The sequence below is a fragment of the Carassius auratus genome, chromosome 24 (assembly GCF_003368295.1).
Source record: "Carassius auratus strain Wakin chromosome 24, ASM336829v1, whole genome shotgun sequence".
Taxonomy (NCBI): domain Eukaryota; kingdom Metazoa; phylum Chordata; class Actinopteri; order Cypriniformes; family Cyprinidae; genus Carassius; species Carassius auratus.
In genome coordinates this window covers 10,146,157-10,161,118 of record NC_039266.1, presented here as the reverse complement: position 1 = coordinate 10,161,118, position 14,962 = coordinate 10,146,157, and the positions used below count along the sequence as shown (strand labels likewise).

Sequence of the window (14,962 nt, the reverse complement as noted above, 5' to 3'; positions counted from 1 at the left end):
CCATTCCAAAACCACTCTCATGAAGTAAACTGTGACCTTTTGGAAGCAGTTTCCAAATCCTTTTTTGCCTTCTGTGCTTCATTACTGCCATTTTTCTTTCCTGTTACTTAATGTCCAGGAAACAAGGCCTTTGACGGGATGCACACGCACAATGAAAACAAAGAATCCTGGATTTGCTTCGTAATCATGAACTTCAGCTCCTATTAAATGTGAAACACATCACTGCGTTAATATGTGTTCTGGATTTGGGGGAAGAGGAAGAGGTTGTCTGTTCTCACTGGCTGTGGGTGGAGAATGGGATAAGAGAGTGGGTTTTCCACATCCACACGACTGGAAGCGGGTGGCTGCTCATTGTTGTTGACCTCCTGCGCAGCTGTGTCTCCTTCACAGCAGGTCTTATGAAGCAGTGTTCTGTGTATTTACCAAAAGCACTCTGGGAAACAAGACAAAGTGTGGGACAGAGCAGTATAAGGGATGGACCACTTGCATAAACAAATGAATGGGAGAAGTTATAATTCTTGATATGGCAACTGTAGGACACAGAAGAACATTTTAGAAATTACTAGTTATAGTTCTGGAAATATATTTTCTTTTTTGTCCTTACTTAGGGCTTAATCATCACAGACAGCTGAACAGAAATTAATTAATTTTATTTGGACGAAGAAAACATTTCGATAAAAAGTATTAAATAAAATTGTATTTTGTGGCACGTAACTTAAAAAAAATTCTGCGCTCTATTTTCCGCACTAAGGGCTCCAGCATCACAGACAGCTGTACGGAGATGCTCATGCAGGGAGTTCTGCTGAAGATCTCTGCAGGAAACATCCAGGAACGCATCTTCTTTCTCTTTGACAACTTGCTGGTGTACTGTAAGAAGAAGAACAGGTGAGCTTTCACGTTTACCTGTCAAACCGTGCAGTTGCCAGCTGTGTTGGTTTTTAATGAGATAACAGAGAAGCTGAGAAAAATGGTTCTGTACTGGGCTCTGTTACAGGCGTTTGAAAAACAGTAAGACGGCCACTGAGGCTCCTCGTTATCTGTTCCGAGGTCGAATCAACACAGAGGTCATGGAGGTGGAGAATGTGGATGATGGGACAGGTGTGTTGTTTACTTACCCTCATGTCATTACAAATCCATATCAGTGTGATTTTTAGCATCAGTGAGATACTATTATAGTTTGCTTATATTATTTTGAATTAAGTTTTATTTTTCTGTTTTCTGTATTCATTTAATTGTAGTTAAAGTTTCAGTAATTGAGATGTGTTTTACCATTTTATAACGTTTTTTTCTTTTGCCCAGTTTTAGTTTTAGGTATTTTAATACAGTGAAAATGATAAATGCTGCACTCTATTCTATGCTATTCTATTCTATTCTGTATTGAATCACTGAATTCCGAAATTAATGTCAAATTAAAATAAAGAAACTATATTGTAATGGCATCTTTAGATGGATTTATTTTCATTGCAGAGGATAATATTAATTTACATTTCTTAAATATTTTTCTTTTTATATTTTATTATTATTTAAAGATAAAGTACCTTTTTTCTTAGTTTTAGTTAACCAATACCCCGATATGAATTATTTAAACTTCATATGGCAATTTATTTTCTGTAAAACATGAAAGAAGGATTTTATCCAAATGTAAGTAATTGGGTACTAGGCCTCTTAAGCTCTAAAATTGACAAAATGCCACCATAAATGTAGTTGATACAAGTCATGTGACAGCAAACATATTTTAATTGTATTTAATGGAAATCCATCCATTAGTTTAAAAATTAATAATCCTTGCACCCCAAGGGGGAAACTATAATAAACTCTAGCTCTATAGCACTTTATAGTTTCAAAGCACGTGGGGTAAGCGTTTAACTACTTTTACAGCTAAAGGTTAGAAAAATGCCATTTTCTGGGCAGGATGACAAGTGCTTGGAGCCCGGTGACTGGATGAACTCTTGAGTGGAGTGTGTTTTGGCGATGGAGAGGCCCTGATTATCAGTTATATTTGTAGAAGCAATCATTTGCTCCCTGGCGGACCTAATATCTGGCTGCTCTGAAGATGAATGGGTTTCAGTCCATGGAATCTAAACAAAGCCAACACTGCTGCATTTGCTTGTGGGTGTTTTCCCATTCTCCCCAATGTGTCCGTGTAAAATCCAGGCATAGACTATTACTTGCGTGTACTGAAAGCCGTTGACGGAGACTTCCTGTGCACGGCTGTAAAAGTGCACTCTAAGTCATAGATGGAGAGCTTCTCTTTGATTTGCATGTCAGTTGTTTAAATTAAAGAATGAATTTTCAGGTAAAAGTTTGTAGCTTTCTATTATAATAAATAAAAAACTGCACGGGCTAATGAAGCGGTTTTAAAACTGATGGGTTTTTGTATGAAAGTTAAGAGCTATTTGGAAATTGATTCGGTTGAATTAAAGGAAGATGCTGCCTGTGGTCGTACACATGGATGTCTGTAATTTATCCAATTCCTGTGCTGAATTGAGAGGCATAATCACTGCAACACACGGGCCGTTCAGGGGGGAAGGGAACACAGGTGCCCAGATTGACTGATTACTGTGCGAACGAACGGGCCATTTCTTATGCATGAGAAAAGAAACTGATGAATACATCTCATCTTATTTATTTTTTTTGCTGAGGTGTTTGTTCGCATATGGTTTTCAGAGTTATACTCTGTCAGATCTTGCTTGTAGGGCTCTCATGATTTTTGTAGAATCATCATCCAAATAAGGGAGTTTTGAGCAAATGTAGTCTACTTCTTTGAAACAGACAAACTCAATCTGTGTTTTTCAGATTAACTCGTGAACTATGTTAACGTGCATTGTTTAACGAGTAACTTTATGTAATTGCACAATTGCATTATTTTATTTTATTTTATTTTATTTTTTCTTAATCATGTGTAATACTGCAGACCTATGGATAGAATAAAATAATAATCACATAACATTAATGATAATCATAAATAAATCATAATAATATATGTATTGATTATTTATATATATATATATATATATATATATATATATATATAATACAACAATAATAAATTATTAGTATTAAAATGATGCTACCATGCATTGTTACATAAATAATTGCAAATATTTGGGGCATTCCAGGTTAGACCACATTAATTACACACACACACACATGCACGCACGCACACACACACACACACACACACACACACACACACACACACACACACACACACTCATGTTTGTTTTTGTGAAAAGTGTGGACATCCCATAGGTGTAATGGTTTTTATACTGTAGAAACTGTATATTCTATCGCCCTTCACCAACCCTAACCCTAACCCTAACCCTCACAGGAAACTTTGTGCATTTTTACTTTCTCAAAAAACCTCATTCTGTATGATTTATAAGCATTTTGAAAAATGGGGACATGGGTTATGTCCTCAAGTCACCCTCTCCTAGTAATACCTGTGTCATACCCATGTCATTATACAGAGTTGTGTCCTGATATGTCACAAAAACAAGAACACATACACACACACACACACACACACAACTCAGTTCGCTTGCAAAGCATGGAGCTGTACAATGTAGAGAAGTATTTATCAAAAAACAATGCATGAAAACTATTAAGAAACCACCACACACGGTACTGTTTGAAAGTTTGCAAAAAAGTTCTAAAGGATTTTGTTCCTTTGAGACATTGATGCAATCAATGCTTCAAGATGGCTTTTAATTCCTGCCTGTTCTTCAGGACTGTTCAAATAGCATGTCGATTCTTCACGGCCTTGTAATTAGAGCAATCGATTCGTCGTCTGCCTGTGATCCATTTCATTCATGGGCTGCTTTGTTTTGTTGCCTGTTTCATGTGGGAATTTGCTCTGAACATTACTGTTCTCTTGGGCTGTTCACACTGCTTTGTTTATGGCCAAGAACATCCATTTTGTCATCTGGGCCGCTTTGATAGATAGCCTGGCATACAAATGTAGAGGGAAGGCAAGAATGCGAAACGGAGAACATTGCGGGTCGTGCCACATGTAGACAAACGGGCCACACAGACAAAAGAAAATATGTTTTGGAAAATTCAAGGAAGTGGCCTGGGAGGACTATATAAGGCGTCTCTGACAGGCAGACATTGATTACTTGTCGGTGTTTTTCCTCAGCGGATTACCACAGCAGCGGGAACATCGTGAACAACGGCTGGAAGATCCACAACACAGCGAAGAACAAGTGGTTCGTCTGCATGGCGAAGACGCCGGAGGAGAAGCAGGAGTGGCTGGAGGCCATTTTAAAAGAGAGAGAAAGACGAAAAAGTGAGTAGTGATGTAATGATACCTGCTGGGGGGAAAAAGAAAATTACAATACGGCTCATTAAGTGTACCACGAGGGAACAAAACCTTAATTTGAAATGTAATGGTCAGTTTTTACTGTACGGTATGAACATTATGTAATTGTATATATTTTTGTTGTTATTATAATGTGTTTTTATTATATTATATTATATTATATTATATTATATTATATTATATTATATTATATTATATTATATTATATTATATTATATTATATTATATTATATTATATTATATACACAGATAAAACAAAGCAAATATATAAATAAATTATAATTTGTAACAAGAAATATATTGAATCCTAAAATGAATGTAGATTCAATATAAAGAAAATATATATTAAATAATATCTATATATTAACATTTTATTTTTACAATTTCTTAATTTGAGATTTAATGTCAGATTTTACTGTACAGTATTATAATGTAACTGTAATTGTCCAGTTTTTGTTGTTAATTATTATCAAATAGTATTATTATTATAATGTATTATTATATTATATTATATTATATTATATAAACATCTAAAACAAACTGAAAATATAAATAAAAAATTTGTAACCATAAATACATTGACTCATTGAATCCCAAAATGAATGTAGAATCAATATAAAGAAAATATATATTAAATAATCTATATACAATAGCAATATAGTAAAATGTTTTGCAAAGTAATTTTAAGGTCAGTATTGCCAGTACTGATATACCTATTAAATATAATAATGATAATAATATTAATAATAATAATTATATATATATATATATATATATATATATATATATATATATATATATATATATATATATATATATATATATATATATATATATATATATATATATATATATATGAAAACATTTACAATAAGATTCCATTTGTTAGCAATTATTTAACTACATTAATAAACATGAACAAAAATATATACACACCATATACATACACTGAGCTAAATATACAGCACACACACACACATACAATCTGTGAAAGTGCAATCTGTCTTACTTGCTTTTCCAGCATTGAGACTGGGCATGGAGCAGGACACCTGGGTGATGATATCTGAGAAAGGCGAGAAGCTTTATAACCTCATGAGTAAACAGGGCCACCTCATTAAGGACCGCAAGCGCAAACTCACCACCTTCCCCAAGTGCTTCCTTGGAAGGTAGGTCGGAAAGAGCCGGCTCTCTGTGCTCTGTCTGTGCGGATAATGGCTGTGATAGACTCCAGGAGAGATTATGCTGGGGGTCGTGACCTGTAGTATCATGGGAGTGTGAGTTACAGGCTGAGCATGAGAGTGTGTAGCTGTAGAAGTAAGTGACTGTAGTGACCGGAGTACATACCATTTCATGAACATCATAAATAACAGAGCAGTGCAGTATAATGGAGTTAGAGATGGACAGCATTCGGGTGAACAGATCTCGGGCTACTGTACATGATGAATAGATCTCAAACACTAAGTCGGGATGGTTTTATTACCCATCCATTTCTGTGCTTTTAAATCGGTTCTTTTCTGTAGAGTCCATCTGTCTTTTGTTTTTTCTTTTCTTTTCCTTGAAGAGTTTGACTTATGTGTTAAAGAAATAGCTCCTAGGTCCTTTTTCGGTTGTGAATTTTCTTTTAAGAGCACTGGTTGAATGTTTTTATACCTGCTTTCTATTTAGCAGTGTAAATCTGGTCTGTTTTAAATGGTACCCAGAGTTCCCTGCACAGCTCAGTTTATTTTAAACTGTTAAAAAACACCACAGAGGTAACTAGCATACACTACTTAAGTGTATGCTAACCTATACACTGGGTTAAAAACAACCCAACTTGAGTGATTTGGCAACCCAGGGCTGGGTAAATATTGGACAGAACACAAACATGCTGGGTTATTTTAAGTCAGCTATTGTTTAAAAAATATTATACTGCTAGCTTAAAAAGGGATGGACATTAAACAATCACACAGAATTACTAGAGGCAACAGCAATAATCAAAATAGGAAAATGTATGAATAGGTAATAACACATGGACAAAATACATGACAAATTGCAAAAAAAAAAGTTTGTAATACCAAATACATTTAAACTTAATTTAAGTGTATTCAACCATTCTCTGCAATCGCTTTTCACGGAAATAGTGCTAGTTGCGTGCCTCTTGCGTTATCTTGCATTAAATTTTACTCGTACAGTTGCTGAAAGATGCCGTGAATGACTCCAAAACCTGCCCATAAACAAACAGCTCTGAGATTAGAGGACATATTTTAACATCGAAATAAATTCAACTTTGTATTATAACAAAATAATACCATTTATGTTATGCAAGAAAAAAGATGTTTTTCATCATGCGAAACGACCGCTGTTGACAAAGCTGAGTGATATCTCGTCCTTATGTTGCATTGAAAAATAACATAATTAACAGCACAGTAAAGAGTTTATAAATGCAATAAAATATACAAAACTTTATTTAGCTGAAGAAGTGCACCAAGTGCAAAATATATTACGCAAAAAGCCTGCACTCTGAATGTAACTCTTCAGTGGGGACAGGCTTAACCCAACAGTTGACTAGATTTCGTTTTTTAATTTTTTTTTTTTTATAAACAGCATTGAAAATGACCCAGATACCTACTTACAGAAAAGCTACCCAGCACCTGGGTAAAAATATATAAAAAACCCAACCTATTAAAATGACCCATCAGGCTGAACCCAGCACCCAGCAGGATTAAACAATGACCAATTTTAGAGTGTAGTTATGAGCAGATGGTATCTGTAGACTATTTCAGTTTATTTGGATTGATTTGGGCGAAAATATGTGGAATTAAAGGAGTTAAGAGGATTACAGATTTACAGCATTCTATTCAAATGTTATTACAGTCTTACAATTCAAATATTGCAATTTAAAATAACATTTTTATATTTTAATATTAAATCTGCACTCCATAACTTTTTTTGTTCAAAATTAACAAAATGTATATAATAAGCGAGTATATCATGAATCCATTTTACAAACAGTGATTTTTGCATATCCTGAATCACCACGGTACACGTATAATAAATGTTTATATTCAGATTATTTTAGACTGGTTTGGGTAGGTACCGCTGCAGAGTAGCCCAGTACCTGCGTGATTCGTCATAGACATAAACAGAGAGAAGTAGCTCCAACTACAATATTCTTTCGCAAGATGCATGCAGTTCTGTTTATTAACCACTAATCTCAGCCTCAGATGTCACACCCACAGAATGGTGGCTAAATGTCTGATGCATATAGGACACAAATGTGCAAACACTTCAGGTGTAAGAAGTATGTGTCGCTCTTTTTAATGTTCCGCCTGGAAACAAAGACACCGTGGGGCCAAACCCCTTCACAAAAGAAGAAAGCCACTGTGTTTACAACTGTGATGACGAGCGCTTTTCAGGGTCAACTAAACGCTGGATTTTCAAAAGTATGTGAAATATTTTAAGTTTGCATAATAGAATCTTTAAAATACGTCCAAGAGTTTTACACACAGTTTTACTGTAATTATGGCAACATTTCCACACCTCGAAACATGATGATGAACGAATCGAACTGTGATTGGTTGTTTGACAATTAAGTCAAATGGCATCATAGACAGGCCTTGGCCAATGAAAGCTGCCTATGCGAGACTAATTAACTGCTATAGCGGCAAAAGTTATGGACTGCAGCTTTAAAAATTGCTCCAGTAAAAGTTACTCCAGCAATAACTCCAGTTTTCAGTGTCACATGATCCTTCAGAAATCATTCTTATATAATGATCTGGTGCTCAAGAAACAATTAATCATTATTATCAGTATAGTAAAAAGTTGTGCTGCAGTTGTGCTGCATTGCATTGCTAAATTGTAACATGAAGTTGTTAAATATAAACCAACCAATCATAAACTACCTTAACGCTTGGCTCATTAAATAGTAATGATGTGTCTTAACAATAACTATAACAGCAAAGGTAAAATTTATTCCAGTGCAGATTTATCTGGCAACATTTTCAGACATATTTGGACAAGCAGGTATTAAAACAAATACATTTTTATACTCATATTTATGCAAATGAGAATATAAACCTACAGATTTCACATAAACCTTATAACCTGCGACAACTCAGGATTAAGAACTAAACCAGGGAAATGTGAAACAAAATAACCCAGGATTATGTTAACCTAGGGTTTGGAATATTAATTGAACATGTCTTTCAATCAGAGATGTATAAAGTACTAGAGACCCATACTTGAGTAAAAGTACAAGTGCTCTATCAAAAAAAGTGACTTGAGTAGAAGTTGAAGTCCTCTTTAAGCACCACACTTAAGTAGAAGTACTAAAGTATTCAACATTTTTTGTACTTAAGTATTGCAAGTAGTCTATTTTAAAATGTACTACTCAAGTACTGAAAGTAAAAGTAGAAGTATTGTGTTATTTAGCTATTAAAGAAAGTAGTCAAAAGTTTGAACATATTGTTTTTACTATTTCAAATGATTAACCTAAAGGACAATCACAATTCCTTTGACTGTAACTTCTTGTAAACAAAAAACGGTTACTAGGGTTAGTTAGCCCAATTTGCAAAATGATGTCATTAATAACTTACCCTCATGTTGTTTCAAACCCGTAAGACATCAGAGGGTCATTTAGAATTTTTTGAAGCATCGAAAATACATTTTGATCCAAAAATAGCAAAAACTACGACTTTATTCAGCATTGTCTTCTCTTCCGTGTCTGTTGTAAGACAGTTAAAAACAAAGCAGTTTGTGATATCCGGTTCGCGAATGAATCATTCGATGTAACCGGATCTTTTTGAAACAGTTCACCAAATCGAACTGAATCATTTTAAACGGTTCGCATCTCCAATACGCATTAATCCACAGATGAATTAAGCTGTTAACTTGTTTAATGTGTCTGACACTCCCTCTGAGTTAAAACAAACCAATATCCCGGAGTAATTCATTGACTCAAACAGTACATTGACTGAACTGCTGTGAAGAGAGAACTGAAGATGAACACCGAGCCGAGCCAGATAATGACTCGTTCACGAGTCAAGAACCGTTTCTGTCAGACGCGTCCGATTCGTAAACCGAGGAGCTGATGATACTGCGCATGTGTGATTTAGCGTGAAGCAAACCGACACACATAGCGTCTGAACCGAATTGATTCTTTTGGTGATTGATTCTGAACTGATTCTGTGTTAATGTTATGAGCCCAGGTGCAGTCAACGCCAATGACGCCATTGCGTCGAGTGCAAAAGAATCGATGAACTGTTTTCTTCAACTGGTTTATTGATTCGAACTGTCAGAAAGAACTAACGTTACTGGTCATCCGAAAACAGATGCAACCGGTTCTTGACTCGTGAAAGAGTCATTATCTGTCTCGGCTCAGTGTTCATTTCTCTCTTCACAGCAGTTCAGTCAGCACGCGCAGTCTTCTTAGTCGCTTGATTCGCTCAATGATGTGCCAGCTTCATCAAACTTCCCATCTACAGTTTTGGCAGTGGTTTGTAATGGAATGATTCGTAACATTTTTATAATTGTAACGAGTAACGATGCAGCACATAAAAAAAATATCGGAGTAAAAGTATTAAACTCAGCGAAAATATGTACTTAAGTAAAAGTGGAAGTAAGAGAAAAAAATAATACTCTAGTAAAGTACAGATACCGTCTTTTAGTACTTAAGTACAGTAGTGAAGTAGTTCTACTTCGTTACTATACATCTCTGCTTTCAATGAATTAGTAACCACAAGGTATAGTTTTCTGTACGAGTTATCATTGTATTAGTAAGTTTGATCTGATAGAAATATTGACGCCTACCTTTGAAGATGTAAGTGTGAACATCTGCAGTCTGCATTTCGCTGAAGCACCCAGACCAGAAAATATAAAGGAGATTGTTCCAAGATGTGTTGGATTTTTCCTGCTCTGATCTCTTTTGCTTTAAGTGTGCTGGAAAATCCTTTGGCTGGACTTAGATTAACTCAGCTTGACTGGCAGTCCAGAAGTCTCTGTAGCTGGCATTCATAATTTAAACCCTTTGAGTTGTCAATACGACAGCCTCACCGTTCGCTAACATAAGACACTCAAAACACTGTGACACTCAACCGCAAACAAGACTTTCACTCTTTATAATGTCATTTTGGGTTGGGATTTGCCTGTTCAAAGGAGATGATAATAAAAAAGCCTCCTCAAAGAACAACTGCTTATAGTTGTGGCCAGATTATATTGTAAATGGATTTAGGAGAACAGCTTTTTTTCTCCAGCATTTCCAGACATCACGCAGACAGTGAGGTCTGGAGCGGGAATGGATTCATTAAGGATAGAGATCACAGACAGCAGATAATGTTCATGAGTGGGTGGTTTGTGCGTGTTTCAGAAAGCCAGATGGATTTAAGAAACATATGACAGCAGAACCTGTGAAAATATATCTCTGTCTGGGTAAGAGTGCTGAAACACTGTGGTGATCTGGCCACCGGTTTGTTTTACTATTTTAATATGTGATTCACAGCCAGTAGTATTTTTGAGCAATCTCATCTCTGGTTACTTCATGCCCCAACTATTGCAATAAGTGTCTCTCTCTTTGCTTTATGTCCTAAATTTACATGTTAATTTCTGAATATTGAATTTGCAACAAAGGTGCAACAAACTGTTCAAATAAATTATGTTTTTTTTTGTTCTCACTCAGGACTAGCATATGGTATTTGGCAGATGCTTTTATCCAAAGCAAATTACAATGCATTCACATTCATTAGTATTTTGTTCTAAGCATTCATGATTGATTGATGGATTGATTTCGGTATTAGTCACTGTATTGGATATTTATCATGTGGTGTCTATTATTTAAATATGTACCTCTAGTAAAATAAACTGTGCCATAATTAATTTAAAATACATATATTTCATATTAAGTATACTTTAAATCCATTAAAGTGATAATCTACCCCAAACTGAAAAATGTGTCATTAATCACTTACCCCCATGTAGTTCCTAACTCGTAAAACTTTGTTCATCTTTGGAACACAATTTAAGATTTTTTGGATGAAAACCTCCCGGTTTTCCCTTTAATATATTTATTGATGACTTAAGATTTACTTATATAAAATTATAATTGCACTTTAATTGAAGTATTTCTTTATTGTACAATGTACATTTCTTAATATTATGCCTAAATGTGTTTGATTATCACTACTGTATGATCTCTGTATATCAGTCTTTAAATTCAAGATATTTACAGTATATGGGCTACCTGAACTATATTTGCTATAGTTCAACTTTAGCAAATATAGTTCTATAGTGTCTTTACTTGGACCTCAGCACTAGTTTGGCACAAAGAAGGTGCATTAAGCTCAAAATGAGTTGTTTTCTTATTATATCTACCCATGTTAAATTATTTTCTGTTTGTAAGAAGTACAAATATCTGTATTAAATTGCAAGTTTATCGTATGGAGTTTGAGACTGCAGAAAAACTTTTTACCCAACTAATAAGCAACTAATTGTTAAATTCACTCTAAACAAATTCACTTGTTTTTTCATGCATTCATCTACCAAAAATTGTCATCTCACAGTAATCTGAGAAATCCCACCTTTATTATTATGAGAACCTTTTTATTATACTATTTTTTTTTTTTGCTGTAGCATATTTGAAAATTAGTTTTTAAATATCTACATTGTAATACTATGATGGTTAAATTCACTTTTAGCACACACACACACACACACACACACACACACACACACACACACACACACACACACACACACACACACACACACACACACACACACACACACACACACACACACACACACATAGTGTTCCTGTGGCTCAAGTGGTAGAGCATTGCGTAAGCAGTGCAAGGTTGTGGGTTCGATTCCCAGGGAACACATGTTAGCCTGAATGTACTGTAAGTCGCTTTGGATAAAAGTTTCTGCTGATTGCATATATTTAATTTAATTTAATATATATTTACATATGCCATATACATGTGTCAAACTGCTTTCTAAAATTAGTTTCAGAAATACCATGGTTTTATGTACAGTTAAATGCAATTATGCAGAAATGTAGATAACAGCTTTAAAGCAATAACCAAACTGACAGCAGATTGACAAACCCTGCATTATTTCTCTTTCAATCTTTGAATCTCTTATGTTATGCTATACATTTGTATATTATGTCTTGTATTCATCTTTCTTTATTCATTTTATTCATTGTTATTTTCTCTTTCTGTTTCTATCTCTACATATCATTCAGTCAGCAAAAAAGCATTATCTGAACTTAAATGGTTATAATTTATGAACGCTTTTGAATACAGACCTGAGGTTGGTGTCTTTTTTTGACAAATTCTTCTCCTAAAGCCTCAGAGGTCTGCTGGAGTCTGAGATGTTTCTCATGCTGTATCACCATTGGGTTCCATAAACTCTGGGAAGAGCCGCAGGATTACACTGGTGGAGCTTGGCATGTTCGTTTTGGTTTTGCGGAGAGGTAGATGGGAAGGAGAGCCGGGGAGGGAGAGGAATCAGATATCCTCCACTGAGACAGTGGCTTTACCCAGCAAAATTACTAAATTATACAGGGCAGTCAGTTTAGCTTTATCGGGAGAAAAAGACTGACTTAAGAAACCAGAGAAAGATTGAAAAAGAGCACGAGAGAATTAGAAAAGGAATAAATCTTTTTTTATCGGATGGATGGATGGATGGATAGATGCCTTGGTGGATTGATAGATGGGTAGATGCTGGAAAGTATGAGTTGAAAGAGAGAAAGAAAGAAAGAAAGGAAAAGTGACCAGACTTAAACTCCACCTCACTGCACAAGAAGACTGTTAATCATCGAGCTCGTCTCTGTGGTGTGATAACTCAGTTTTATTTGATTTTGTTGATAGTCATTCATATAATTTATGGGTCCCTCTTTGTTTTCCTCACATTATTTATATGTCCTCCATCTCTCTCTTCTCAGTGAGTTTGTGTCTTGGCTGATGGAGATCGGAGAGACCAATAACCCTGAGGAAGGGGTTCTTTTGGGCCAGGCTCTCCTGGAAAACGGCATCATACACCACGGTTAGTAATATTTCCACTCTATAGATCTTTTACTAACATAGTCTGACTTTCTGTATGTCAGTGTTGGCTTAACGTTTTACAGTAACTATGTTGTATAACTGGGGTTTGTGAACTAATAATTATTTCATCATTATTAAGTTATAAAAACATTAAAAGTAATCATAAAAAAACATTTACTATAAAAGAAAACTGTGTTATAGACAATACTGGTTATAACAATACTGTATTTATTAGAGGGATAGATAAGGGTCAGATAGCAAATTATAAAATACAATACAGACAAAACTATTAAAACATGAACATCTTATTAATATGAAAATAAAAAGCAATACACCGTATTGAACTAAAGGCTTTTTACCATCAGTAACATTTATTTCCTGTGTGCTTAGCTCAAATAATCAGGTGAATTTTCATCAACACAGTTTGTGCATTTTTAATACAGTATATTAAAGGGATAGTCCCCCCAAAAATGCAATTCTGTTATTATTTACCTTTCCTCATGTCTTTTCAAACCTGTATGCATATGCAATACAAAAGACAAATTTTGGTAACCAAACAGTTTAGGGTCCCTTTTACTTCTATTGTGTTTTATTTATTTTTTGTCCATATGGAAGTCAAAAGCATTTGGTGACCGACAATCTTCAAAATATATTTGTATGTATTCCACAGAAAAAAAAAAAGTTGTACAAGTTTGGAATGATATGAGGGGAAGTAAATGATGACAGAGTTTTCATTTTAGGGTGAACTATCCATTTAATGCAGATGGCTGATTAGACAAATAGCTCTCTCAATATTTCAAGTGCTCTGACATCATTGTTCTCAAGCCCTGAGGAATTCTGGGAGCGTCCAAGAGCAGATGGCTTTTTATAACTTTGCCTCTGTTTATATAAAGTGTTACAAATATTCATCCCTTCACACCCTGCTGTTTGTTTAATACTGAGGGAAATGGCTGGTCTTCTGTCTGCTATTTCTTTTGTCGTTTGTTTGGGCGGTGGGGTCCAGTTCTGCTTAATGCATGCTCACCGTATGGACTAGTTTTTTCCATAAAGGAGACTGACTGGCTTTGAGCCAGGACTTCATGCTAAATCACTTCTCACTTCACCGCTTCCTAACAGGGAGAAATAAATTTGAGCATTAGGGCCCTCTGTCCACTCGCTCGCATTTACAGCTTTGGTGAGAAAGATCTTTAAGCCTTTGCTGAGTGTTTCGCTGAGGAGGATGAATTCATTTGGCAGAAACAGCAGGATTACTTTTCATAAGCATGTTAGTGTTACTTGCATTTGTGCTTACATGGAGCTGAACGCCTCTAAATTCCATTGAAAGATTCTGAAGGTCCTTAAAAGTTTTTGTAGCCTTTTGTGTCATTGTAAAAGATTTTAATACTGACAAAGATATTCATTCAGCCTCATTTTATAGAATTTCTGTTGCCTTGCACATGCAAAATGAAATAAAAAAAGAGTATAAGCCATGGATTTTAAGTCTTTACATTACAGTGTTAATGTTGTATTTATTTTATACATTTATTTAGCTGCTTATGAACCATGCAAAAAGTAAAAAAAATTAAAAACAAATAATACTTTAAACAAATGAATTACTTTCATCTTTAGCAAATATGTTTAA

The 14,962-nt window shown here is 34.9% G+C and overlaps 1 protein-coding gene across 1 annotated transcript in view; it reads left to right on the top strand.

Moving 5' to 3' along the window:
- prex2 (phosphatidylinositol-3,4,5-trisphosphate-dependent Rac exchange factor 2) overlaps positions 1 to 14,962 on the top strand; it is a 128,800-nt gene that overhangs the window by 37,501 nt on the left and 76,337 nt on the right. Inside the window, exons 7-11 of the mRNA XM_026200939.1 lie at positions 752 to 885; positions 995 to 1,098; positions 4,139 to 4,288; positions 5,343 to 5,487; positions 13,242 to 13,342. Coding sequence (XP_026056724.1) covers positions 752 to 885; positions 995 to 1,098; positions 4,139 to 4,288; positions 5,343 to 5,487; positions 13,242 to 13,342 — 634 coding nt within the window. The remainder of the gene's footprint in view (positions 1 to 751; positions 886 to 994; positions 1,099 to 4,138; positions 4,289 to 5,342; positions 5,488 to 13,241; positions 13,343 to 14,962) is intronic.